Genomic DNA, 26,976 nt, shown 5'->3' on the forward strand with positions numbered 1-26,976 from the left:
TTCGCCCCTGTTAATGAGGTAGATCGCAATTTGCGACTCCCTAGAAATTGCAAAAATCACAAGGATGGTGGCCTGCGGAGGTCAGCAGACCACCATGTAGGTGATTGCTTTTAAATAAAGCAATTTTTTTGTACAGCAGCCCGTTTCCTTAAAGGAAAATTAAATGCTTTACAAATAGTAAAATGAAAAGTTTTTTCATTTTTTAAGAGTAGGCAGTGGTTCGTGGGACCACAGCCTGCTCTTAAAAAACACTGTAAAAAACATTCACAAAGGGGAAGGGGACCCTTAGGGACCCCTTCCCATTTACGAATGGGTTACCACCTACTTTAAGTAGGTGGTAAAATGCGAATGTTTTGCGACTGTATAACGGTTCCTACATACCGATGTGATTCGGTATTAGGAAGGGATGCCCTAAACACCCCGCTTAATAATAGTGAAATGCAAAGCCATTTTGTGATTCTGTAACAGGTTACCAAATCGCAAAATTGGGTTTACTACATCGGAAAAGCATTGTTTGCGTTCCAACCTGGCCGATTCTGCGAATCGGCCTGGTTGTGAAGGCAAAAATGCTTGATGCATGATACCCAAAGGCACAACTGCCTCAAATGCTTAGCAATAAAGGAAACGTATGCACATAAATAAATAATAAATCAGAAGGTATAAATAAATAAATAAATAAATACATGCAAATGCGAATCACTCCACACACTTAGATGCAACTTTCCACAAGCCAGCCTGAGATTGGTGCTTGAAGAGTGCTTCTCTTTAGAAAATATTGATGAAGTATTTTTGAGAATGTACTTACGCTATTTTAAAGTATATGCTAAATGCAGTTAAGAAATAAAAAAAATGAGAGTTTTTAGAGAACTGCTGTTTTAACATATTCTGCAGAGAGTGCGGTTTTATTTCTACATGGATGCCAAGATTTCATGGAGCTTTCCTCAGGCTCTTTCCTGTAAGCGATTTGCGAAACTCTTAGCTGCGCCTTCCGCCAGAGTCATTTACGGTTGCTTAGTGACAGAGCTTTGTAGACTACACTCATGTTGAACAAATGAGAAAATGATTACTATTTCTGCTAGAGAGGTAGGGAACAGTTATGAGATGTGCAGCTCTATTGCACACGCTTCTTTGTTATATACATTTGTGTTAAGGTAAAGCACTCAAAAGATCATTTGTATGCCCTTTTCACAAGTAAACTATTCAATGCGCTCCCAATGTCGACAAAAAGTGCAATGCCAGCCCATCCTCCCTAAAATATGTTGCACATCATGGACAGTGAAAACATCACGTTATTCCCTGTAAATGGATTGAGATCATATCGAGGGGAAGATGGTTAATTTGGGCAGCAATTCACTGATGTTGTCCTAGTGATATTCTTAAAATAGACTGGAGACGGCTGGTGAAGTTTGAAACTGGTGAGGTTGAAGTGGCGACCATGAATCGCACTACACTAGATTTTGCATTTCACAGCATAATATTTCAACAAATCGGATGAATATAAATTAGTCTTGTAGGTAGCTCCGAAGTAGATTGCAATAATTCCATGCTAACCGTGTCGTCCTATGCAACAAGTCTCCTGGGCACCGCTATCCTGTTTATCAAAGATTCCTGGGAAATGTGTCCTCAATTTTTTCAAACCTGGATGGTTGACAGCACTTTGTTCTATTTCATGCTCAAGCCCTGAAACACACTGCAAATTATCTTGTACCTCCCCAACGATTCAAAGTGCTCTTAAAATCTAGCTGTTTCCTGTATCCTCATTTTAGCTTTAATATTGTGACTTGGGTGTGGACATCCTGACATCTGCCTAAATGTTCAAATTTAAGAATACAAAAAGGTGATGGACGGAATGCATGAATTAATCACAGCTACTCGCAATTACTTGGGGCCGCATCCCAGTGCATCATCATTTTGCACACCATGCCACCTCAGTTTGACCTAGCCATATGCAAATCAGGCTTGACCCTGCTCCAGTGGGAACAGTCCAGACTGAACTAAAAGGCCAGCTTTTTACTAAAAGTTCTTCTGCTCATGTGTTGTAATCTCCTTTTTAATGGCTGTCTAAATGGTATGCTCCAACACCCCTCCCCTTCCCGTGTTATCAGCGCTCTGGAATGTTAGCAGGGCGTCTGAGATAGAACGTTCGGTGAGGCGCTGGTGTGCGAGAGACCAAGACGTGATTAAACCAGCTCTTCAACTATTCTGCTTGCTGTGTTTTATTCTAACAAATTGGCGACGAGGATGGGATTCGAACCCACGCGTGCATAGCACAATCTGAGTGGTTGGCCCCCATTGTGGTCGCTTCCAAAGGTGGTGGCAAAGGGATTCGTTTATGTGTGGATCTTAGGGATCTCAACGCCAACATCTGGGTAGAGAGGCATCCTCTCCCTAGAATAAATGAGATGCTCAGTGTCATAAAGGGTGCCAAATTCTTCAGTGTATTGGATCTCTCGGCGGCATACCATCAGGTGGCCCTCCATCCGGAGTCCAAGAACCTTACCTCCTTCATTACGCCATTCAGAGCATACCAGTATAATCGTATGCCTTTCGGGTTGGCGTCCGCGGCGGCGGTTTTCCAACGCATAATGCAACACATCCTGGAAGACCTCAGTAAGGTTCTGTGTTTCCAGGACGACATATTGATTTATGGGGACTCTGAGTGCGAGCATAACTCTATCTTAAGAGTAGTTTTATGTAAATTGAGTAAAGCTGGTTTTACTACACAAAAGGACAAATGTAAGATAGGAGTCAAATCTGTGACCTACCTTGGGCATACCATATCCGGGGAAGGGATAAAACCAAAAACCAGTTTGGTAGATGCTGTATCCCTTGCTCCCTCTCCGTCTACCAAAGAGAAGGTCAGATCCTTCCTGGGTTTGGTCGAGTACATGAGCAAGTTTGTGGAGAATTTCTCCAGTCACACAAGTATCATGAGAGAACTCCTAAAGAAAAATTGCATTTTTAAGTGGTGTGAGGAGTGCGAGAAGGAATTTAAGTACATTAAAGCAGCCATCGCAAGAGCACCCACTTTGGGGACGTTCGATCCCAATGAAAAGACCACTCTCACTACAGATGCTAGCAGCAAGGGCTTAGGGGCATCCCTCACCCAAACCAATGGTGGATGCGAAAGGGTAATTGCATTCGCCTCCAGAACACTTAAGGACCCTGAATCTAATTACTCCACCATTGAGCGGGAAGCCTTAGCGTGTTATTGGGCTATAATCCACTTCAAATTCTTCCTGTGGGGTATCCCTTTCACATTAAGGTCTGACCATAAACCATTAATTCCCCTATTCTCAACTAAGAATTTGGAGAGAGCCACTCCACGTATCGCCAAATGGGTACTGGCATTACACAGGTACAATTTCACTATGTGTTACGTGGCTGGTGAGAAGAATACCATTGCAGATTGTATGTCTAGGTTGCCCATAAAAGGTGAAGACAGTGTAAGTGAACCACCAGATGAAACTATACTTGCAGTGGAACTTCCAGCCATTGGTAAAGAGGAATGGAAGAATGATTCCCTAAATGACCCAGAATTAAAGGATCTTATGAAATTTGTTGAGAAAGGGTGGCCTGAGCACAATAGAGATGTAACTGAGAACCTCAGACCCTATTGGTCTGTGAAGGATGAAATATCCAGCATGAATGGTCAGCTGTGGAGAGGGAGCAAGGTCATTCCCCCCGTGGGAATGAGAAACAGGATCATTGTGCTTGCACATGAGGGTCATCCAGGAAGAAGTATGACAAAGAGTAAAGTGAGACAACACTATTGGTTCCCAGGTATGGATGGATTGGTAGAAAGCATGGTCAAGAATTGTGAAGCGTGTGGCAGGAGTGACAAATCTAAAATTGTACACAAAGCCCCCCTTATTCCTGTAGAGGTTCCCAGTAAACCGTGGGACAAGTTGGGACTTGACATAATCGGGCCCATGAATTTCCTTAGAGCCAACCAGAGATTCATGTTTGTGATGATAGACTACCATTCACATTGGATCAGCACCAAGTTTGTCCACTCTATAACCACTCAGGATATGATAGAATTCCTGAAGGAATTATTCGCTACTGAAGGTATCCCCAGTTCCCTTGTGACTGACAATGGTGTCCAATTTACGTCAGAAGTCATGAAAAAATTTCTATCTGATTTAGCCATCTCTCACATAAAAACACCCCTTTACTGTCCCAAAGCCAACGGTATGGTGGAGAGGGCAAACAGGATGGTAAAGAGTTCCATTCAAATGGCTGTTACTATGTGTGAACCAGTAGAGGAGGCAGTGAGGAAAACTCTATGGTCGTATCATTCTGCCCCCAATGCAGTGACAGGGGTGTCTCCATTTGTGTCTCTCAAAGGGAGAAACCCTGGGTCCAAGCTTAACCCAAATTGGTTGAATGGGATTAGTCCTGTATGGGTGGACAGGCAGTCTGTGAAAGACAAGGTGGAACTACACCAAAAGGAGTACAAAACCAGGTACGACCAAAAATGGGGAACATCATCCAAGAAGTTCTATGTGGGCCAGTGGGTGGTGGTCAAGAGACCTGCTGTGGGTCGAGCTAAAGTGTCCTCCTTCTCTAAACCTGCAAGGATACAGAGTGTGAATAATAACTCCTTAGTACTGGAGGATGGAAGTACATGGAGTATAGACAATGTGTGTGCTTGCCCAGATGTGTGCGTACCAACGGCTGTTGGTGAACAAACCCCAGACAATGACTCATCGGACATGCAAGGAAACAGAGTGACCAGGATGCGTCAGCCACCTAGTTGGCAAAAGGACTATGTAACCTAAGCCATGTAACCTTTCCTCTCCAAGGACCTTTCATATGATTTGTCCATTGTTCCTAGTAGACATACAAATGGTAGTTTTAGTAGCTTCTCTTCCCAAGAGAAATGTTTGTAAACTGTTATTAATTCCGTACAGAGGGAGATGTGTTGTAATCTCCTTTTTAATGGCTGTCTAAATGGTATGCTCCAACACCCCTCCCCTTCCCGTGTTATCAGCGCTCTGGAATGTTAGCAGGGCGTCTGAGATAGAACGTTCGGTGAGGCGCTGGTGTGCGAGAGACCAAGACGTGATTAAACCAGCTCTTCAACTATTCTGCTTGCTGTGTTTTATTCTAACAAATTCAAAGTGTGTCATGATATTAAGAAAGAAATGACCCATATGATTTGGAATGATGAGGAACCAAAGGAGGACATAGTGTTTATGGTTAATGAGTTGTTGGAAAATACTGGATGTAGCTATCCAGAATGTGAAATATTGCTTGATGGTGTGGCGTACAAAGTTTATGCGGATTCTTGTTCACCGTACACCCTTATAGATGAAACCACATTCAAGGCCAAGTCTGTCGACAAGGTTTATGAAGTCTTACCCACTGACATCAACCCGGGTGGTTATAACCATGATACCATACCTGTGGTAGGAATGATTGTTATGCACATCAGATTTAAAGATAGAGCTACTGTGGGTAAAGTGTACCTAACCAAGAAAGGTTCGTGCTTGTTGGGATGGAGACATCAAAAGGATCTAGGCATAAGATTAGACCCAAACGCCGCAGAACCTGTCTATTTGGTTGAGCTACCCAATATTGGCAATGAGGTGTGTGAGGAGTTCCCTGAAGTATTCTCCAGTGAGTTAGGCTTGTTAAAGGGATTCCTTCATAAAATAAAACTCAAAAAACATTGCAAGCCCACGGTACACAGAGCCAGATCCGTGCCATTGGTGGTGAGAGATTCCCTTAAAAAGGAGTTGGAGAAATTGGAGTCCTTGGGGGTTATTGAAAAAATTGAGAGTTCTGAGTGGTTGGCCCCCATTGTGGTCGCTTCCAAAGGTGGTGGCAAAGGGATTCGTTTATGTGTGGATCTTAGGGATCTCAACGCCAACATCTGGGTAGAGAGGCATCCTCTCCCTAGAATAAATGAGATGCTCAGTGTCATAAAGGGTGCCAAATTCTTCAGTGTATTGGATCTCTCGGCGGCATACCATCAGGTGGCCCTCCATCCGGAGTCCAAGAACCTTACCTCCTTCATTACGCCATTCGGAGCATACCAGTATAATCGTATGCCTTTCGGGTTGGCGTCCGCGGCGGCGGTTTTCCAACGCATAATGCAACACATCCTGGAAGACCTCAGTAAGGTTCTGTGTTTCCAGGACGACATATTGATTTATGGGGACTCTGAGTGCGAGCATAACTCTATCTTAAGAGTAGTTTTATGTAAATTGAGTAAAGCTGGTTTTACTACACAAAAGGACAAATGTAAGATAGGAGTCAAATCTGTGACCTACCTTGGGCATACCATATCCGGGGAAGGGATAAAACCAAAAACCAGTTTGGTAGATGCTGTATCCCTTGCTCCCTCTCCGTCTACCAAAGAGGAGGTCAGATCCTTCCTGGGTTTGGTCGAGTACATGAGCAAGTTTGTGGAGAATTTCTCCAGTCACACAAGTATCATGAGAGAACTCCTAAAGAAAAATTGCATTTTTAAGTGGTGTGAGGAGTGCGAGAAGGAATTTAAGTACATTAAAGCAGCCATCGCAAGAGCACCCACTTTGGGGACGTTCGATCCCAATGAAAAGACCACTCTCACTACAGATGCTAGCAGCAAGGGCTTAGGGGCATCCCTCACCCAAACCAATGGTGGATGCGAAAGGGTAATTGCATTCGCCTCCAGAACACTTAAGGACCCTGAATCTAATTACTCCACCATTGAGCGGGAAGCCTTAGCGTGTTATTGGGCTATAATCCACTTCAAATTCTTCCTGTGGGGTATCCCTTTCACATTAAGGTCTGACCATAAACCATTAATTCCCCTATTCTCAACTAAGAATTTGGAGAGAGCCACTCCACGTATCGCCAAATGGGTACTGGCATTACAAGGGTACAATTTCACTATGTGTTACGTGGCTGGTGAGAAGAATACCATTGCAGATTGTATGTCTAGGTTGCCCATAAAAGGTGAAGACAGTGTAAGTGAACCACCAGATGAAACTATACTTGCAGTGGAACTTCCAGCCATTGGTAAAGAGGAATGGAAGAATGATTCCCTAAATGACCCAGAATTAAAGGATCTTATGAAATTTGTTGAGAAAGGGTGGCCTGAGCACAATAGAGATGTAACTGAGAACCTCAGACCCTATTGGTCTGTGAAGGATGAAATATCCAGCATGAATGGTCAGCTGTGGAGAGGGAGCAAGGTCATTCCCCCCGTGGGAATGAGAAACAGGATCATTGTGCTTGCACATGAGGGTCATCCAGGAAGAAGTATGACAAAGAGTAAAGTGAGACAACACTATTGGTTCCCAGGTATGGATGGATTGGTAGAAAGCATGGTCAAGAATTGTGAAGCGTGTGGCAGGAGTGACAAATCTAAAATTGTACACAAAGCCCCCCTTATTCCTGTAGAGGTTCCCAGTAAACCGTGGGACAAGTTGGGACTTGACATAATCGGGCCCATGAATTTCCTTAGAGCCAACCAGAGATTCATGTTTGTGATGATAGACTACCATTCACATTGGATCAGCACCAAGTTTGTCCACTCTATAACCACTCAGGATATGATAGAATTCCTGAAGGAATTATTCGCTACTGAAGGTATCCCCAGTTCCCTTGTGACTGACAATGGGGTCCAATTTACGTCAGAAGTCATGAAAAAATTTCTATCTGATTTAGCCATCTCTCACATAAAAACACCCCTTTACTGTCCCAAAGCCAACGGTATGGTGGAGAGGGCAAACAGGATGGTAAAGAGTTCCATTCAAATGGCTGTTACTATGTGTGAACCAGTAGAGGAGGCAGTGAGGAAAACTCTATGGTCGTATCATTCTGCCCCCAATGCAGTGACAGGGGTGTCTCCATTTGTGTCTCTCAAAGGGAGAAACCCTGGGTCCAAGCTTAACCCAAATTGGTTGAATGGGAATAGTCCTGTATGGGTGGACAGGCAGTCTGTGAAAGACAAGGTGGAACTACACCAAAAGGAGTACAAAACCAGGTACGACCAAAAATGGGGAACATCATCCAAGAAGTTCTATGTGGGCCAGTGGGTGGTGGTCAAGAGACCTGCTGTGGGTCGAGCTAAAGTGTCCTCCTTCTCTAAACCTGCAAGGATACAGAGTGTGAATAATAACTCCTTAGTACTGGAGGATGGAAGTACATGGAGTACAGATTTGTAGTAATAAAGCACAACCACACGGAGGTATGGAAGAGCTGGTTTATTCACGTCCTGTCTCATGCACTCCGCTCCCTTCAGTGAACGTTCTATCATAGACGCCCTGCCAACATTCCATGGAACAGATAACGCGGGGTGGGAGGGAAGGGGGTTTGGAACATACCATTATGAAATGGCAAACTAGATAAGGTTACAACACATCTCCCTCTGTACAGGATAAACAATTATATGACAAGTCCTCGGAGAGGAAACAATTTAGGCAACTTAAGTTACATAGTCTTATTTGCCACTTAGGTGGGTGGCGCATCCTGGTCATTCTGGTTACATAGTCTTATTTGCCACTTAGGTGGGTGGCGCATCCTGCTCATTCTGGTCTCCTGACTGTCCGGTTAAATAGCATCCAAAATTTCCTTTGCCAATGTCCGTAGGCACACACACACGTCGGAGCAGACACTTACAATGTCTAAGCTTCCAGTGCTTCCGTCTTCCAGCAATAATGAGTTATAGTTCACTATCAGTATCCTTACAGGTTTTACGAAGGATGACACTTTTGCTCAACCTACAGCAGATCATAGACCACTACCCATTGTGCGACAGAGAGCTTCTTCAGGATTGCTACCAATACTGTGTAACTATTGAGGGGACAACTTGGTACTGATACAATAAGGATGGTAATTTAACTGTACAACCATAACCACTGGTTGGCATTGAGTAAAATCATGGGCCCTATATGTCACCCCAACTTGTCCCAAGGTTTACTTGGAACTACTACTGGAGTGAGGGGGGCCTTATGTACCACTTTTGATTCTCACTTCTACTACATGCTCCACAGTCTTCTACCATGCTCTCCACCAACACATCCATGCTTGGGAACCAATAGTGTAGTCTCACTATACACTTCATCACGCTCCTTCCCGGATGACCCTCATGTGCTAACACAATGATCCTGTTTCTCATGCCACCCGGGGGAATGACCTTGTTCCCTCTACAAATGTGACCATTCTTGCTGGATATTTCATTCCTCACTGCCCAAAAAGGTTTGAGGTTTCCCGCTAACTCACTATTGTGCTCAGGCCACCCTTCCTCAACCAACTTCCACAGTTCCTTTAAGTCCGGGTCTCTTTGGGAATCCTTCTCCCACTCCTCCTTACTAATAGCCGGATGTTCCATTGCAAAAATGACTTCATTTGGTGGCCCACCCGCATTGTCATCTCCTTGTATTGGCAACTTATACATGCAGTCTGCAATTACTCTTCCGCATCCGCCAATCCTTTGAGTGAGTGACGCCCCTAGGCCCCTATTACTGGTCTCTGTGGTCAGTGTGATTTTTTCAGTGGAATGAAACAATCCCAATGTGGGTGCTCTAGATATGGCTGACTTAAAATACTTGAATTCCTTTTTGCACTCCTCCTTACACCCAAGGGTACTACCCTTTTTCAACAGCTCCCTCATGTTGCTTGTGTGACTAGGAAAATTACCAATGAACTTACTTATGTACTCAACTAATCTCAAACAAGACCTGAGCTCCTCCTTAGTCGATGGAGCGGGTGCCAACGATACTGCATCAACCCCAGGGATTTCCTCACACACCTCATTACTAATACTAGGTTGATCCATCAGGTATACTGGTTCAGAGGCATTGGGGTCTAATTTTACGCCTAGGTCCTTCTGATGTTTCCACCCCAATATGCACGAACCTTTCTTTGTTAGATACACTTTTCCTACAGTGACTCTCTCTTTGAATCGGATGTGCATACAGATCATTCCCACCAATGGTATAGTGTCAAAATTGTAACCTGCTGGGATGATGTCTGGGGGCAACACATCATACTCTTTGTCAACGGACCTAGTATTAAATGTAGTTTCATTTATAAGTGTGTACTGTGAACATGAATCCACATATACATTATAGGCCACATCATCAAGCATGATTTCACATTCTGGGTATCTGCATTCTGTATTCTCAATCAATTCATTAACCATGAATACAATGTCCCCCCTTGGCTCCTCATCATCCCAAATCATATGGGTCACTTCTTTTTCCAAATCATGACACACCTTGGTGAAGTGGCCCTTTTTGTTGCACTTCCTGCACAAGGCACCCCTTGCTGGACATTTTACACTATTAGCAAGATGATTTGGATTACCACAACGGAAACATTTCATCTTTTGGGACTCATCCTTCAGAATCGAACTCCCTTTTTGTACATATTTGCCCTTGTCTTGCCTACTGGACACTTTCAGTACTTCCTCCTCACACACCTGTTTCACCTCAACTGCCTCTTTCATTTCATTCATGCAGAATGCCGTGTGTTCGATGCCTTTAGCTATGTCTACTGCTTGCTTCAAATCGGGGGCATCTGCAAGCAATTTCTCTTGTATTTTCCTATCTGAAGTGCACCTGACTAACTGGTCTCTGATCAGTGAATCCGTGAGGTTACCAAAATCGCAGGTGGCAGATAACCCCCTAAGGACTGCTATGTAATTCACCACACTTTCTTGTTTCCCTTGAGACCTTGAAAAGAATTTGTGCCGCTCCAACACAACATTAATTTTCTTACCAAACTGTATTTCTAACTTCTTCAAGGCAATAATATACACATCTGGTGGAGCATCACCCCCTCCCCCTCCACCACTGCTTTCCATCTCAATTTCAGGTAAATTATCATACATTTCTCTCGCCTGCTTACCCAAATTGTGTAACAATATGTGTAATTTCCTAACTGATGAAAATCTGTTGCCTCCAATAGCTATCAAATAAGATTCAAAAATCCTCTCCCAATTCTTCCACGGAGTGAGTGGTTCCCCATCATCATTGAGAAAGGGAGGGGGTTGTGACATTGACATTGCTGTAGCCATACTATAACCCTTTAATACACTATCTCACCCCCGTACAATACTAACTGCGATGGCACACAAGTGAGAGGATTGAAAATATGTTAAAAATAACTCAGTTACAGCTGCAGACTATCTAAGCTCAAACCGTTCTCAAAACATGCATAGATTTCCAATTGTGACACCAACGTTATAGATGAAATCTTGACCATATGTTACACATCCTACAAGGAGGAAATAACGTGTTAAATAGTTCATATGGCTTTTCAACTTTTGCTTTACACATGTATATATATATACACGATATAGTGCACCCTCACTTCTTTCTTTTAGTTTCTTGCTGGCAGGCTTTACTTTCCTCTAATAAATGCTGAGCCTGTCAGCGCAAATATAACCTTGAGATCACTGTCACAGCATACCAACTCTTCACTAGACTTAAAAGAGCTGTGCCTATCAGCGTAATATTGTACAATATGCGACACAACAGGCTCAATAAACTTCAATCAGCTGTGCCTATCAGCGCGATATGGTTTGACTGACACAGATAGGCTTCCTCTACAATCAGCTGTGCCTATCAGCGCGATATGGTTTGATTGACACAGATAGGCTTCCTCTTCAATCAGCTGTGCCTATCAGCGCGATATGGTTTGACTGACACAGATAGGCTTCCTCTTCAATCAGCTGTGCCTATCAGCGCGATATGGTTTGACTGACACAGATAGGCTTCCTCTTCAATCAGCTGTGCCTATCAGCGCGATATGGTTTGATTGACACAGATAAGCTTCCTCTCAAATCTGCACGATGACCTTTCTATTTAAAGTGTGAAGTTCCCAATTTATGCGTCGTAGGATTTTGAAGGGTTGCTGCCCTCTAGTGGCCGAAATGCACCAGCGCACAGTCAGCACTTACATCAGAACAGCTGACAGGAAAACGAGTGAAGAATCTCCTCGTTCGACAAGCGGCAGCTGGCTTAATTTGCTCGAACAGCCACGCCTACACTTAGTACAGAATGCTAAGCCTACTGGCTCAGATTCTAAAAACTGTAGGATTTAAACAGGCTTACACTTTTCTTGAATGACGCCCAATTGCCAACGTAAAATGGCAAAGAGAGAAGCGGTTCGTTTGAATTCCAATACATCGATTCAAATATGTGTCAACATGAACCAGATAAACACTCCACACCTCACAATTATGTCTCAGGGGTTGTAATAATAGCGTCAATCAATGCGGATAAATCCCGCTTTCAAATTGTTACACTGCGCCAGAATATTAATTGCTTAATTCCTGAGACGATTAATGAGTTTTCAGCTGGCGCGAGCAGTAGACACACGCTCACAGGTCGAGGCCACTCACGGCTCAGTTCAATGAAGATGTCTCAGCTGTCAGCAGCGCAGACCCGGCTGATGCGCAAATATCAAAAGCGCTGACACTTCCTTTGACAAATCACGGAGCGGCCGGTGCGCAAATATCAAAAGCGCTGGCCTCAAATCACACCAACAAACGCCTTCAGAACAATAGAGCAAGTAACTTCCACAGGAACCAAGTACAGAGCACAGCGCTTAGGCTCTGATTAGACTCACTAGCGGAAAAGCAGTTTCGATTCCCACTGAGGACTCACTGTTACTTCTCATTCGGCGTCATGGATCACGGCAGTGCTGGATAAACGGGGGAAGACCAGGACCTGCCCCCCGCGCAGCCTCGTCGCCAATTTGTAGTAATAAAGCACAACCACACGGAGGTATGGAAGAGCTGGTTTATTCACGTCCTGTCTCATGCACTCCGCTCCCTTCAGTGAACGTTCTATCATAGACGCCCTGCCAACATTCCATGGAACAGATAACGCGGGGTGGGAGGGAAGGGGGTTTGGAACATACCATTATGAAATGGCAAACTAGATAAGGTTACAACAATCATCATTTTGCACACCATGCCACCTCAGTTTGACCTAGCCATATGCAAATCAGGCTTGACCCTGCTCCAGTGGGAACAGTCCAGACTGAACTAAAAGGCCAGCTTTTTACTAAAAGTTCTTCTGCTCATGCCTAACTCTGGCAAAAAACACTTAAAATGGCACAGTGTATAGCAAATTGCAACTGGCCTCTTCAGGAAGCCTTGCATGTTGTGGAACACTGTACAAAACCCGGCCACTAAGTCACTGGGCGAGCCGGCCCAAGAAAAACTGAGAGTACAATAAAAACATGGTTCAATGACATGAACCAGGAGACACTGCATTGAATATAGGGAAGACATCCCTCTAGTAGGGCTTATAAGTCATAAGGCAGGGTGAACTATATCTCCTGCATAATCAGATATGACCCTGCAATATCCATATTGATTCTTGGAAGTTGTAAGTGAACAGGGAAGCCGTAGAGAGTACATGGGCTCGACACTCAACATTACGAGTTCCCAAGCTCCATGATGGCTTCACTGTATTATGGGATGTTTGGTACTAAATATCCCATCTTAATAAACCTGCAATGATTCCTGTGTCAGATTTATTAATAATTGCACACAGAGGACCGGTTGGAGGGGTTCCCTGAAACCGACCAACCCTTAGTGTGGTCACCGACTGGTCTAAGCCAGCCTGTCACCACCAGACAGAGTTCTAACCTCATTGGGTGAGTGCCTGCACATTCAGTGGTTAATAACAATGTCTGTCCTGGGCAGAAGTGTTCACACCTCCCCCCGGTCAAGAAGAGCCATCCATGGTAGAAAGCTTCAAAGGACTTGCCACCTTTGAAACGTGACCCCAGCCTCTCCTGATAGAAGGAGCAGGCTCCCCCTCCTGTCCTCACCCCCTTTTGGCAGGGAAATAGGCGGGATAAAGAATGGAGGTGTACCTTTCTCTCCCAACTCCACCCCTCAGGTGCTGGAGGCGAGGTAAAGTACCTTTTTCAGTGCCAACCATCTTGAAGATGATGGGACGTCTCCAATCAGGGCTATGTCCCCCTCCCACAGGAGGTGGGCATAATAGTGGGTGTAGACACCCTAGTTAAGAGCCCTTTGGCAACTACCTGTCACTCCCTTTTAAACGCCCCTAAATTTAGTATTTAGATGGCATCCCCAGACCCTGAAAATGGTATCCACGGACACAAGACGAACGAGGATCTGCCATTGGACTGAGAACTTTAGACCCCGTGGTGGACTTTGGGCGCAAACTCCTGTCTGCAACTACAGAACTCGATAATGCCGATCCTCCAGCTCGTCTCGTCAATGTGTGGCCTCCACAAACTCCGGAAAGTCTTCAGTATTTCAGAAATCTCCAGAGAAACTCCCTTGAGGTACTATTTCCCTGCAGAACCAGACGTCCAAAACAGTGAAGCTCTGGCCTGCCGCTGTCCAGCTCTTAGGCCCGACCGACGTCTCAGAGTGCCAGCCAAATGTACGTTGACTCTGGAGGTTCAGCTTAGCCTCTGCAGCATGTCTTCAGGCCCCAGGATCCACCGGAGCTGAAAGGCACCAATACCTGGGGTACCGGACCCCTTGCTACAGAGTCCAACTCTACAGTGAGACAGCACCTAAAGAGGGACATCAGGACTCTGGAGAACCACTTCAGCAGTGGCCCAGCAGCTCCAGAATCGTCGCTCCAAGGTGGCAGCCATGACCGCGAGGTGCTTCTTTGCGTACCATTGCCCAGTTGCACATCTTAACTGCACCCAGCCCACCCCGGGACATCTTCAAACCAGCTGTGCTCCAGTGACCCCAAAGCCCTTGCAACCTCTAGCCTATCTTGAGAGCCCTTGCACTTGCCTGCAAGTCCCCCTTAGTTTTTGCAGGTGGCCCCCTGTCCGCGTAGCGTGCCAGCTAGAAGGTCCCCTTTTTACTTGCTCCAGGTGAAATCCAGAAAGCTCCCACGAACTTGGACTTGGAACTTTGGACCTTGGCTCCCCAAACCACTAAAGTAACTGCATTGCATTGGTTTTCCAATTTCCTTTTTCCTTCGATAGGAAATGTAGTGTGTGTAATTGGGCACAACTGATTAATCCGTTTACTGTGATTTTCTTCTATTGCAAAAAGTACTTGTCTTGTACCCAAAGTTCTTGGTCTGAATATGTATATAAAAAGTACTATTTTTCTAATTCTGTCTCGACTTCGTTCATTGGGTGTGTGTGTCATTTATTGCCTCTGTGAGTACAACAAATGCTTAGCACTACCCTCTGATAAGCCTTACTGCTCGCCCACACTACCACAAAACTAGAGCATTGGTATTATCTTCTTTTGCCTCAGTAAGCCAATAAGGGTCTGCCTGACATCTCTGCACAGTGTACCCCATTGTTATGCACTATATAAAGAGGTGGGTTTCCTAGAGACACCCTCAACATACATGGTTTAAAAAGTGCACAGTCAACATATGGCAGCAACTGTCATTTTTGACTTGGAGCTGCAACAGTAAATACAAGCAGATTTTACGCAATTTTCTTACCTGACTGATCGGTCATCACTTCCAGTCATGGCCAGTGGCTTATTCGGGTGCACAGCTAGGGCCCACAGCTCCCCTTCACAGTGCCCCTGCATAATTAGAAAAGGTTTGTTGCGCTCATGCACCACAATCTCAAAGATTTCGCTATCTTGTGTGCCAACTAGAATATGGTCTCCTCGCCAGCAAACGCTCCTCACAGATAAACCTATTAAAATACAAGAAAATGAATAGACGTATAAGCGAGAGAAATCAAGATTTGCAAGCATTCAGCAAAGCAATGTACATGAAAAAAGTTCAAAATACAGAAAAACATTTCTGCTTTGACTAAAAAGCACTAGGTAATGTTACATTTTTTTCTACTACCAACAACCAATGACAATACCCTGCAAAACAGCCATTGTGAGGACATCTCTGGGATTGATCCAGGGGGTTGTGTGCGACTGGTGGGTCCCCTGGGCAACAGCAACGACCAAGGTGGGGATGCAAGACCAGGACACAAGACACTTCTGAGGACGGCAAAATCTCCCAGGATGGTGGCATTCAGGTGCACTTGAAGGAACCTGAATGTTGGGCAGCCCCGATGGGGACGAGGTGAACAGCTGGGGCTCTGTGGTATGGGGGTGCGGGATAGCACTGCAGAACAGGTGCCTGTGGACTGCCAGCACTAGTGCTCGAGACTGGCTGGCTATGCGGAATGTCCCAGATCTGACATTGGGGTTACAAAGGCAGGATACCACACACACATAAGGGAACCCTACTAGAAAATCACAGGTGGGACTCCGATGCCGCTCACTCACTAATATGCTGAGTCTGCAGCAAGTGACCTGTGCTCTCTGAATCTCTGCAGGGCCTTTTTTAATGGCAGGACTGGGGTCATGCCCAAGAACTGCATGCTAACATTTTCACCATAATTTAATGGAAGGATAATGTGGCACTGCAGGACGTGTGTAATAAAGCGGCATGTTGGCAGCGACTGCCTGCAAAATCATGAACTATCCATCACTGGGCTCCTCACCAAACCCTTCTGCTGAAAACTGAAACAGCGGTGAAAATCTACCTCCCACTTGATGGGAATATATGAACTCTGCAGCCAAGGAACAAAACCAGGGACAGCAAGCTGAATCCTATAAACCAAACCCTGATATGTAGGTGGCAAAAGACTTTAGCGCTGGTGGCGCCCTGTGCAACAATGTCTGTTGGCCCCCCCTCAATGGCCACCTCTGCCCCAGATTCCATCACTAGCACCCTTTAACAGTGCCTCTCAAGTCTCAATAACCACTGTCTCTCAGATTCATTTGGTTTTATAGCACCGCTCATACCAGTGTATGGTGTCAGAGCACTTTAAATCTTACACACATTGCACAGAGACAATCATATGTGTGTAAATCAGTACATAGGAACTGTTACATTAGACAGGACTACAAGGTGTAGTGTAGGAGTGACATATCATCGATACTGGTAGGCAATATAGTTCAAGAGTCCTTATTCTGGAAAAGCACAAAACCAGAATTTAAAACGTAACATCATTGTTGGGGGTTCTCTTTCATAATGAGAATTGTTTTCTGCCCAAATGAACCCTTTTTACAAGATGAGGATGCTGAAAGACTGGCCAAAAAAACCTATAGCTCTAACATATACCTTGCAGTTTGCATGCAGCTCTAGGATTACAGTTATTAGCTCAATGTTCTATATTAGGATTTTGACTATAAACAGCAAGTAACACAAGCATTTACAATGCAATGGTCTCGGCATTGTTAAAGTTAGAGCCATTGGCATTGCTAATGACATCATTTTTTTTTTATGTTTTTGTTTTGAAAACATAAATAAATGACATTGTCATTTACAATGCCAATAGCTTAATCGCTCGCAAATGCGAGACCTATTGCATTTGCACCCACACAGAGCCACCCACACAAAGCCACCCACACACACATACAGAGCCGCCCATACAGAGTCATTCACATAGAGCCACCCACACAGAGCCACCTACACAGACAGAGCCACCCACGCACACACAGACAGAAAGAGCCACCCACGCGCACACAGACAGAGCCACCCACGCGCACACAGACAGACAGAGCCACCCACACGCACACAGACAGAGCCACCCACGCGCACAGAGACAGAGCCACCCACGCGCACACAGACAGAGCCACCCACGCGCACACAGACAGAGCCACCCACGCGCACACAGACAAAGCCACCCACGCGCACACAGACAGAGCCACCCACGCGCACACAGACAGAGCCACCCACGCGCACACAGACAGAGCCACCCACGCGCACACAGACATAGCCACCCACGCGCACACAGACAGACAGAGCCACCCACGCGCACACAGACAGAGCCACCCACGCGCACACAGACAGACAGAGCCACCCACGCGCACACAGACAGAGCCACCCACGCGCACGCAGACAGAGCCACCCACGCGCACACAGACAGACAGAGCCACCCACGCGCACACAGACAGACAGAGCCACCCACACGCACACAGAGCCACCCACGCGCACACAGACAGAGCCACCCACACGCACACAGACAGAGCCACCCACGCGCACACAGACAGAGCCACCCACGCGCACACAGACAGAGCCACCCAAGCGCACACTGTAGTGTAGTTCCTATTATCCCAATAGGCTCTGTGCATTGGAATAATACCTTCAAAAGTATAGGCCTAGACCAGACGTTAACTAGGTCTTCTATTGTCGATATTAGACTTAAAGTTTTGGGTTTGCCAGCTAGCTCAGAGTTCACTAGAAACTTTCTCGAATAGGCAAGGAGGAGTTGAACCTCCCTGGATAGACAAGAAGGGATTTAGTTTCTGACAACCATAGAAGATGACAACTTTGCTCTCCCCTAATCAAGAGTGTATCTCTAGAGTCGTGTGAAAACAAAAGACAACTTATTTTACTCAGTCAGTACGTGCATTCTTAGTCTCACCAGATTGTAGAGAAAAGGAAGAGACGGGCGTGTTCAATAAAAGATGGTATTTATTGATCAGTCTCTTTTCTCGAACAAGAGAAATGGATCGATATTATTGCAATACTTATGGTTAAGTAAAGTGCATACAATAAAAGCAGAAGTATAAAGTAATACTGTAAAAACATTTATATGGTTTCTAAGCCATAAGGTGGTTTAAAATGAATAAAATAGATACATACATATATACATTTGACTAATCGTACTCAACTGGTGTTTCTAACTACGCCTACCCCGGTGTACCTGACCTAAGCCTAATACGTGGGCGGGAATAGAAAGTAGCAGTTTAAGTTAAGTTTGTTTTGCCAAGTGACTGACTCAAGAATTCTCTGCGAGGGGTTATTCAGTTCTGTACCTGGAATCTAGGATGAATGAGGGATGGTATCTCTCGTCTCTGGTCTCGATATTCCAGGCTGCCTGCGAGGGCTACCCTGAAGCGCCGGAGCTGGATTTCTCGGCAGGAGAAAGCAGCGTCTCGTTCTCAGCGCGTCAGGAAGGCGGGGCTGCGCCAGCGGGGTCTGCTCTGCTCTGGGCTTCGGCAAGTCTGGCTGCTCCGATCTCGTCACCACCGCGTGTGTTTGCTTAAGGCAATACCGGTAATATTTATACCTGTAAGGTGCCGAGATTGACGTAAGGATGGACATAGATACGTCAATAAGGATGTCATACGACTTGGTCGTTAGCACATTCTTTTGCTGAAGTTCTCGATGAAATCAAAACAATGGCCGCAGGGTTTTTCCCAGGTTGTCATAGGTTTGATTTGTTTTGAGAACTCCGTATGCCTTATCAGGGGCTGGAGGAATATCGCTTGTCTAATTAGATGGCAAGCGTTATGACCTAATCAGATAACACGTTCCTGTGCCGTAGTGTGGCTTAATCAGATAACGGTTTCTGCATCATGGGATGGCTGCTAGTTAACTTGTTAACCAGAACAGGGTCAGGAATAGGGGGATCGATACAGAACCTATAGGAATACATCACACCCACTCCACGCTAACTATGGCCATGTTTACTAATCTAGGCATAGTAAAACATACTGTAGAGTATCGTGTATACCTTACCACCCCAAAATACATAAAATGCATTTTGAATTTATCTAATATACGGAAATAACAGTCACATGTATTATATGCACTCAAGCTGCAGAATAATGCTAAAGTAATCACGCATATGTATACATTATTGCTAATTGGTATATGAGAATTTACACATGAAATGGCTCTTAATACAGAAGAAAAAAGGTTCGAGACCATTTCATCACAGAATAAAAATAATTATGAACATACCAGCGGGCAGCTAATGTCTATAAAGTTTCTAAAAATAGAAATTTTAGTTCTTTATGAACAGTTCTTACTTTAAGCAGAAGATAAGTGTCCCGAAAAATCGTAAAAATATTTTGGGGCTGCTGAAAAATTGCTGTCCGTGAACTGGAGGGAAAATTGTTCATGGTATTCTGTTATTAAAGTTGAAGGCCAAATTTAGGGAACGCCGTGTGCTAGCTTGCTCAAAAGTCTCTATTTCTGCTCTGGTGAGAACATCATATCATTTAGACTGTCGAAAAAGCTGTCAACAGCTTCCTGGGAGAGTTCCACTAACTCGGAAAAGGATGTAACCATGCATTCATGTGCATGATCGTCTCCATTGACGTTTTGATTAGTATTGCTGACAGAAGGTCGTACCTGATCAATGCTGCTTTCATCTTGAACTTCACTACCCCTTAATCGTAGTGGTGAAGTCTCCACGAATGCCGTCATCAGGATTGGCAGCCGTTGAGGGCAGCACAAAGCATGAGCCTTTATTGGGCTCAACAATGTTTCTGCATCCATAGGCGCATCCGATTGTAGCATCAGACAGGTGTCCAACACGCATTCTTCTCCGCACAGCAGGCACCTTAATACAGGTAAAACACATCGATGCCACATTGGTCGAAATGAAAGAAACCAAGTCATGTTCAGGTCTCTAAGCCGGGATAGTCCCAGGATTTTTGATATCCGGTCCCGGTATCCAATGGCTCGGATTGTTTCTTCCCTTGTCGCAGGTGTTTTGTCTGTGACACGGTTTGCCATAACGAAATATCAGGACCAAGAATAGGATTCCTGCAATTAGTCCTAAAATGAGGGGAAGTCCGCCAAAAATCGAATGGACGAAATCTGGAAAAATACCCAGTATGGCTTTGAATGGTGTTAATGCCATCGAAAATACTGTCTTAAATACTTTTGAGACTCCACTGGTATCAGAAATATTTAAGATTTCATTCAGGATTTCTGCGAAATGTATGGGGGAATTAGTTGATAACAATGAGTGAATCTCTGCAGTCGTCCTTGCGACTAGGAGATCATACGTTTCATTTGATGACGTGAGTCTGGTCGGCGTCTGAAGAAGCACTGTTTTCATTCTGCTTAAAGTGTCTATTCGAATAGAAGTAATTTTCAAGTTGGGCCATTCCCTTGCCTCCCTGTCTGGAAAGGAGCTGGGGAACAATAAGCGTCCACAGCACTTGATCTTCGCAGTCGTAGTTACGAGATAAGGAGTCCCGGGCATAAGACTACAGCATCTGCGGTCCACAATTAGAATGTAACTCCCATTATAGAGTCTTTGAAAGAATGGTTCTATCTCTGTAGCAGGTGTGCCTAGCTGGTGACATTAAAGGTTATTTGAGTTCCCTTCACAGGCTCCATGCAAACTAATTCCATTACACAGAAGTGTACCGCTTAGTGACATCCCACAATTATTGCCACTAAGAAACACTTTCTGTCCTTTATTACTGACACATGCATGTGAATAGGGCAAATTCCATGTTGTTTTAATGTACCCTTTTCCCAATTTTTCGTACATGCCAGCCTGTATATATTTTTGGCAGTATTGAAACCTGAAGGTTGATATTGGAATATTAATTATCCCATGTATTATCCATTCACTGACAGGTCGTTCTGACATTGTCACTGGTAATCTCTCGAGTTTCTCAATGCTCAGGATTGTATAATCAGCACCCTTTTGTGCCATACTGAGTTGTTTATCAGTAAGGTTAAAGATATTGAATAGTGACGTTGTGTTGATTAAACGCCAAGGCACATAGCCTGAACGCAGATTTTGTAACGTCCAGCCAAGCTGTACAATAGAACGCAATTGAGACTGACCGTGTTGTAACAACAGTAAGTCTTGCGATATTATGTCGATTGCTGAAGACACAATGCTGTCCAAAGAAAAAATTCTGGAGGACAGAGTCATTAACCCATTGTCCACTACAGAAAGTGATTTTTCCAAATTAATACGGTCAATTTCCCGTATACTTTCTGCTGTTTCAATTTGAGTTACCTTCCAGGCCTCGTTGTAAGCTGCATATATAGAGGCTGCTATGAAGCGTTTTTGACGCTGTTTGCGTGGTCCCATAATGAAATCACGCAAGTCAGCACCATCAGTAAGTAAAGTTAGGTGTTGCTTAATTTCTGTCAGTGTGGAAGTTTGTAGCCATTGAAGGCAGAGTTTGCCCACACTGTAGGTGGTTATTATCCCTGGGTGTTGTCTTTGGGAATATCTAGGGTCTGGCCTGGTCAATTTGAACCCCTGTGTTTTGTTCAGGAATCTGTCTTGACAGTTATTAGTATCTGTGGGCCAGATCAACCACTGTTTCCAATCAGGATGTGTTCTGTTTTGGTTTAATATATAGTTTACGTCTATCTCTTCATCTGTAGAGCTATTGCTTTCCATTGTTGGCTTTGGAATAGACGGTTTATTTAAGTCTTTGATTTTGGCTAAGCCAAGACAGGTGGTTTGTTGAACAGTGTCATTCAAAAATATAATTTGTTCTGGGATCATGCAGGCTCTAAACAATGATTCTATACCTTGTACTTGCCATTCTTTTGTACCCCAAACACTTTTTACTTCAACATTTTTGTCCCAATAATCAAACCCAAAAGTATTCATTTGTTCAAAAAACGAGTCTGAATATATCAATTTCGTGTTTGTTAGCATGGTCTTTGTCCCTGTCTTATTTGACAATTTAAAATAAAATGTTTCAGCATTACTTGTGTTGAACCCTGAAAAGTATGAATATTTGTCGTAAAAGGTTCTTGAGCTTCCTCTTGGAGGGGTTGCACAATGTTCCCATTGATTATAATTTAAAACATTCTAGGTTGTGCAGATTTATGTAGAAAATGGTTACCATAGTGGTTGTAACAGTACATACTATCATAATTAGTCGAACCCTGCAAATAATCATGTTTGGTAAATTTAGCAGACATCACTAAGTCAGACATCATATTATTTATACTTTCAAAGTCCCAATCATCAGCAAATGAGCTTGTTTTTACAAAGTCACTCAACGAGATCTTGATTTGGTGTGGATATTTCAGGATTTCAACCGGACCATCAATTTCGTAGTCAGTATTGTCCCATGCTACCCCACCCGGTATAGGATTGGCTGTGAAGTTGACTGAAGAAAGTTCTCTTTTCTCGACGTGTGAAGACGTGTGTGGCTTGAGGATCAAGTTGATTTTCTGACTTGCTGTGTCCATTTTAGCATATTTTCCCTCAATGAAGCGTCCCAAAGTTAGTACCATGATGAGCCAAAGTATGAGGATAAATGCACCAAAGCCCACCCAAAAATCAATCCATGGAGAAATCAGATATGTTTCTTTCAGCTGTTTCAAAAGTTCTCTAGCTTTATCTTTAAAGGTTTTTGTTGATGGCTGTGTTTTTGATTCACTTAGGTCTTCAGAGGAATCATCGAAGCTAATGAAGTAGCCGGATGCAGTTCTGTCAATTGTTCCAATTGCTTCAGGATTACTGTTTCTTGCATATTCGTTTGTTACTTCATTGTAGGTTGGTGTGTCTCTACTAAATGTTTTTATTTGGGTTTTCAGAGGTTTAAGTTCCATTGCATTGTTGCACAGTCCTTGTTGTTCTTCTGTAGGCGTTTCGAATGTGATTAGCCTCTTAGTTAGGACCTCTGTATTGGTAGCAAATCTTGGTGTTCTACTACTTATCGGGAGCCCACTTGGCCTACTGTTTGTTATCGGCCACATGATTGTGGTTTTACCAGGTCGATGGATACAACTCGGTTCTCCTTTTTACCAGCAAGCGGCGGTAGTACAACTGATCTTGTCCCGTTGATGGACAAGACAGGAACTGCTTTTCTGTAAGAAGGCCCAAATTCCTTCTTTACCGCGATCTTTTCTCTGACTAGATCCCCGACTTTTGGAATCCAGACAGGTCTTGCTGGGACAGGTGGTGGTTCTTCAGTGGTTGTTGGCTGTTGTTTCAACTTTATGTTGCTCAGGTCTTTTATTGTTTCGTTTAAGTCCTGCAAAATAGCCAAACGATCTTTGATATCAAAGCTTTTTTCCTTCACCACTGAAGTCTGACTGTCGAGGTCTAAGACTAACATCCTAGTTCCAAATAATAATTCGTACAGACTGAATCCCCTCAGAGAATTTCTTGGCAGGTTATTTAGACTACGAAGGACACTTATTAGATGTTTGACCCACCCAGCTCCCGAACCTAATATCCTTTCCGTTATAGATAGCTTTATGCCTTGGTTTTTTCTTTACACCGTCCCGTATCCCTCAGGAAGGAAGTGAAAAGAGTCCCGCTATGCTATGCTCATTTGGCCATGTTTCCCCTCAGGCTTAAGGCTAAAGTGAAAACAATGGTCAAACGTAGCATGCTCCTAGCGTATATGCCATTTAGACTCGCCTATCTTTGTATAACAGTCCGGACGTCAGCCGAGTGCTGGTGATCCACATTATAAGTGGAAACTAGCCTGTATATGTTAATCGGACGCTTTGCTTTTTGCTGTTGATCTTTCCTGGAGTGAAACGCCACGGTATTATACCGTTTCTCTCACCACTGCGATTTCTGTTACAGTTTGGGCAGTTTTTTACAAAAATGGTATGATGCAGGCTCATGCCTGGCCACCAGTACCTTGATTGTAATTCTTCCAGAGAATCTTTTAGTTTGAGGTGTCCGAGACCCTCACCCATATGTGCGTCTGCAATTAACAAGGTTCTCCTGTCCATGTTTGGAATTACTCTGTCCCCCACTCCAGGGATTCGAGCAAAAGGGACGGAGTTTGCATCGATTATGTATGTATAATTGAGTGGATAGTTGATCGGTAGCGCTGAGCAGTCGCCTTTTGATGACGTTTTCACCGCCAGCACTGTTTCACCGTCAATGTACTTCACTGTACGCTTTTTCCGAGCTACGGAAGCCGATTTAGTTGCTACCGCTGTGGCTGTCCCAGCCAATGAATTCCCTGCAACGTGAACGCCATCACGCTGATGACTCAGTGAGTGTGTCACGTGAGTCTTTGGTAGTTCTTTTTGTAAAAGAGCTATTTGTTCCCAAAGCAGTTTTTGCTTTATTGTTGCACCTGTGTCATTTTTGTAACCGTTTTGAATCCATGTCTGCAAATCGTTATTATATGATTTGACGCAGTAGTATGAATCGGACACTATTAGTGTCGGGAATTCGCGATCCGCATTATCTAGCGCCATTTTCAATGCTATTATTTCAGTCTGTTGTTCTGAATTAGTTTCTACTGAGTGTGTTTTTGTTAATAGAGGTCTTAGTTTACCTCCGCGCCACACTTCTTTTGTAATCTCACATGTGGGGTTGTATGCTTGTTCTCCCCAAACGGAGGGTTGAGCCTGTCCGTCTGTATAGATTACACATGCGTATTGTCGTAAGGGCAGAATGTCGATTGGCAGAGGGAATGTTCTTTCATAGTCTAGATTTTTTAGTTCCTCTAGTTCTGGATCAAAGTAGTAGTATACTTTGTCCGTTGTAATTGAATTCACCCATTGTATCCATTCCGGATTCAATGTTGTTGTTGGTAAATTACACAGTGTTGTTAATGCCTCAAAGGCTGATTCTGCTGTTCTGACTGTGATACGTCTACCGTCAGCTTTATCTTTTTCTCTAGCTATTGCGGTTTGAACTGCATGAATAATGTTTTCTTTAATGCTGAATTTCTTTTCAGCTTCTGTGTACAAGTGTGATTTGAATGCAATTGGTACCTTTTCTCCCTCATTAGAGGTCAGGTATGTGAATCCGCATCTTCCTGGGATGACTCGAATCACAAGATTGCGTGTGTTATCACGTGTTTCTAATTTTGTTTTAATTAACATGTCTGTTTTGTAAGGATCTCAAAATTTCTGTGTGTGTTTGAGTCCAATTGGTTCTTTTAAAATCTGGTTTTATTAGATCATAAAGGGGTTTGACCCTTTCTGCGTAATTTGCAATGTATGTTCTTCCGAAATTTAGGAAGCCTAGAATTGACTGTAGGTTTTTTAGTGTTCTAGGTGCTTGGAGTACGGCACATTTCTCTAGGAAATTGTCAGCCAGGCTTTTGCCTTCACTTGATAATTCATATCCTAAGAACAGGACTGTTAGATGGGCAATTCTGGATTTTTTAAAGTTGAATTTGTAACCCTCTGCTGCGAACCCAAGTATTATGGTGTTCACTCTCTTCAAGTGAGTATCCAAGTCATCATCTGTTAGGTAAATGTCGTCGACATATGATAATGCCTCGTCATCGTATGTTTGTAGTAATTCTGTTACTCTCGCTGAGAATACTCCAGGGCTGTTCTTGTATCCCTGGGCTAACCGACAGAATTGTTTTTGAGTGCCATTTATTGAGAACGCAGACAAATATCTGCTCTCTGGTGCTATATTTTGACAAAAGAATCCATTAGAGATGTCTAATGTTGTTTTGTATTTTTTGCGCACTATGTTATTCATTAGTGCTGCACTATGCGAGTTTTGCACTGCAAAAGTTTTGCAACATGAGTTAAGGTGTCTGTAATCCAAAACTTGACGATATGAATTGTCTGGTTTGGAGACAGGAAACAAAGGGTTGTTCATTTGTGAGGTGCAAGTTTCAATCACCCCCTGGTATTCTAGTTGATCTAGGATTTCTTTTACCTGTTTTTTAGCTTCTTGCTTGATTGGATACTGCCTTTGTCCAGTAGGTTGTGATTTTAACTGGATTTTGTGAGGAGGAGAGTCCTCATCCCAACCTACATGATTTTTATATAAAGCAGGAGCTTGAGCTACTGCCCACTTTCTTGCAAGTGTATATTTTTTATGAATTGGAATATGATTTGAGAAGGCAGGCATAATTATTTCTTCGCCATGAGGGCAGTCCCTGACAAACTCTGGTGGCCAGTCTTTTTCAGCTAGAAGGATGTCATAGCCCTTGGAGAGATTATCCCAAAATAGTCCCCTTATTTTTCTAGTCTTATCCCCTTCTATACGTAAAGTTATTTCATATATTTTGTGAGGTTTGCTAACTCTGGTGTCTGCAGTTTCCACTTGAAGATATTCATTCGTGTCCACTGTCTCCAGATGATTCATAAGGACTTTGCGAGCTATGCTCACTTCTGCTGCGCTGTCTAGCATTGTCTGAGCCCATTCTCCGTTTTTCAGTTGTGTCCTCAGTATTCTCGGCATTGTTAACTACTTTAATACTGGCTACCTTCTTTTTTGGAAATTGTAATTTCTTATTTGGATGAGCAGGTTCCTTGTCTTTGGACTTGACGTGCCCTTCCCTGGGTTCCGATCGTCCTCTTCTTTCCG

At 43.9% G+C, this 26,976-nt stretch overlaps 1 protein-coding gene across 7 annotated transcripts in view; it reads right to left on the minus strand.

Moving 5' to 3' along the window:
* EML5 (EMAP like 5) overlaps positions 1–26,976 on the minus strand; it is a 1,317,369-nt gene that overhangs the window by 822,527 nt on the left and 467,866 nt on the right. For all 7 annotated transcript variants that reach the window (XR_013600929.1, XR_013600930.1, XR_013600931.1 and 4 more), the window contains exon 7: positions 15,420–15,621. Coding sequence is in view for 4 of the 7 variants with exons in the window: in XM_078660021.1 (XP_078516147.1) it covers positions 15,420–15,621 (202 nt within the window). In the remaining 3 variants the exon portion in view is untranslated. The remainder of the gene's footprint in view (positions 1–15,419; positions 15,622–26,976) is intronic.

The sequence above is a fragment of the Lissotriton helveticus genome, chromosome 9 (assembly GCF_964261635.1).
Source record: "Lissotriton helveticus chromosome 9, aLisHel1.1, whole genome shotgun sequence".
Taxonomy (NCBI): Eukaryota; Metazoa; Chordata; class Amphibia; order Caudata; family Salamandridae; genus Lissotriton; species Lissotriton helveticus.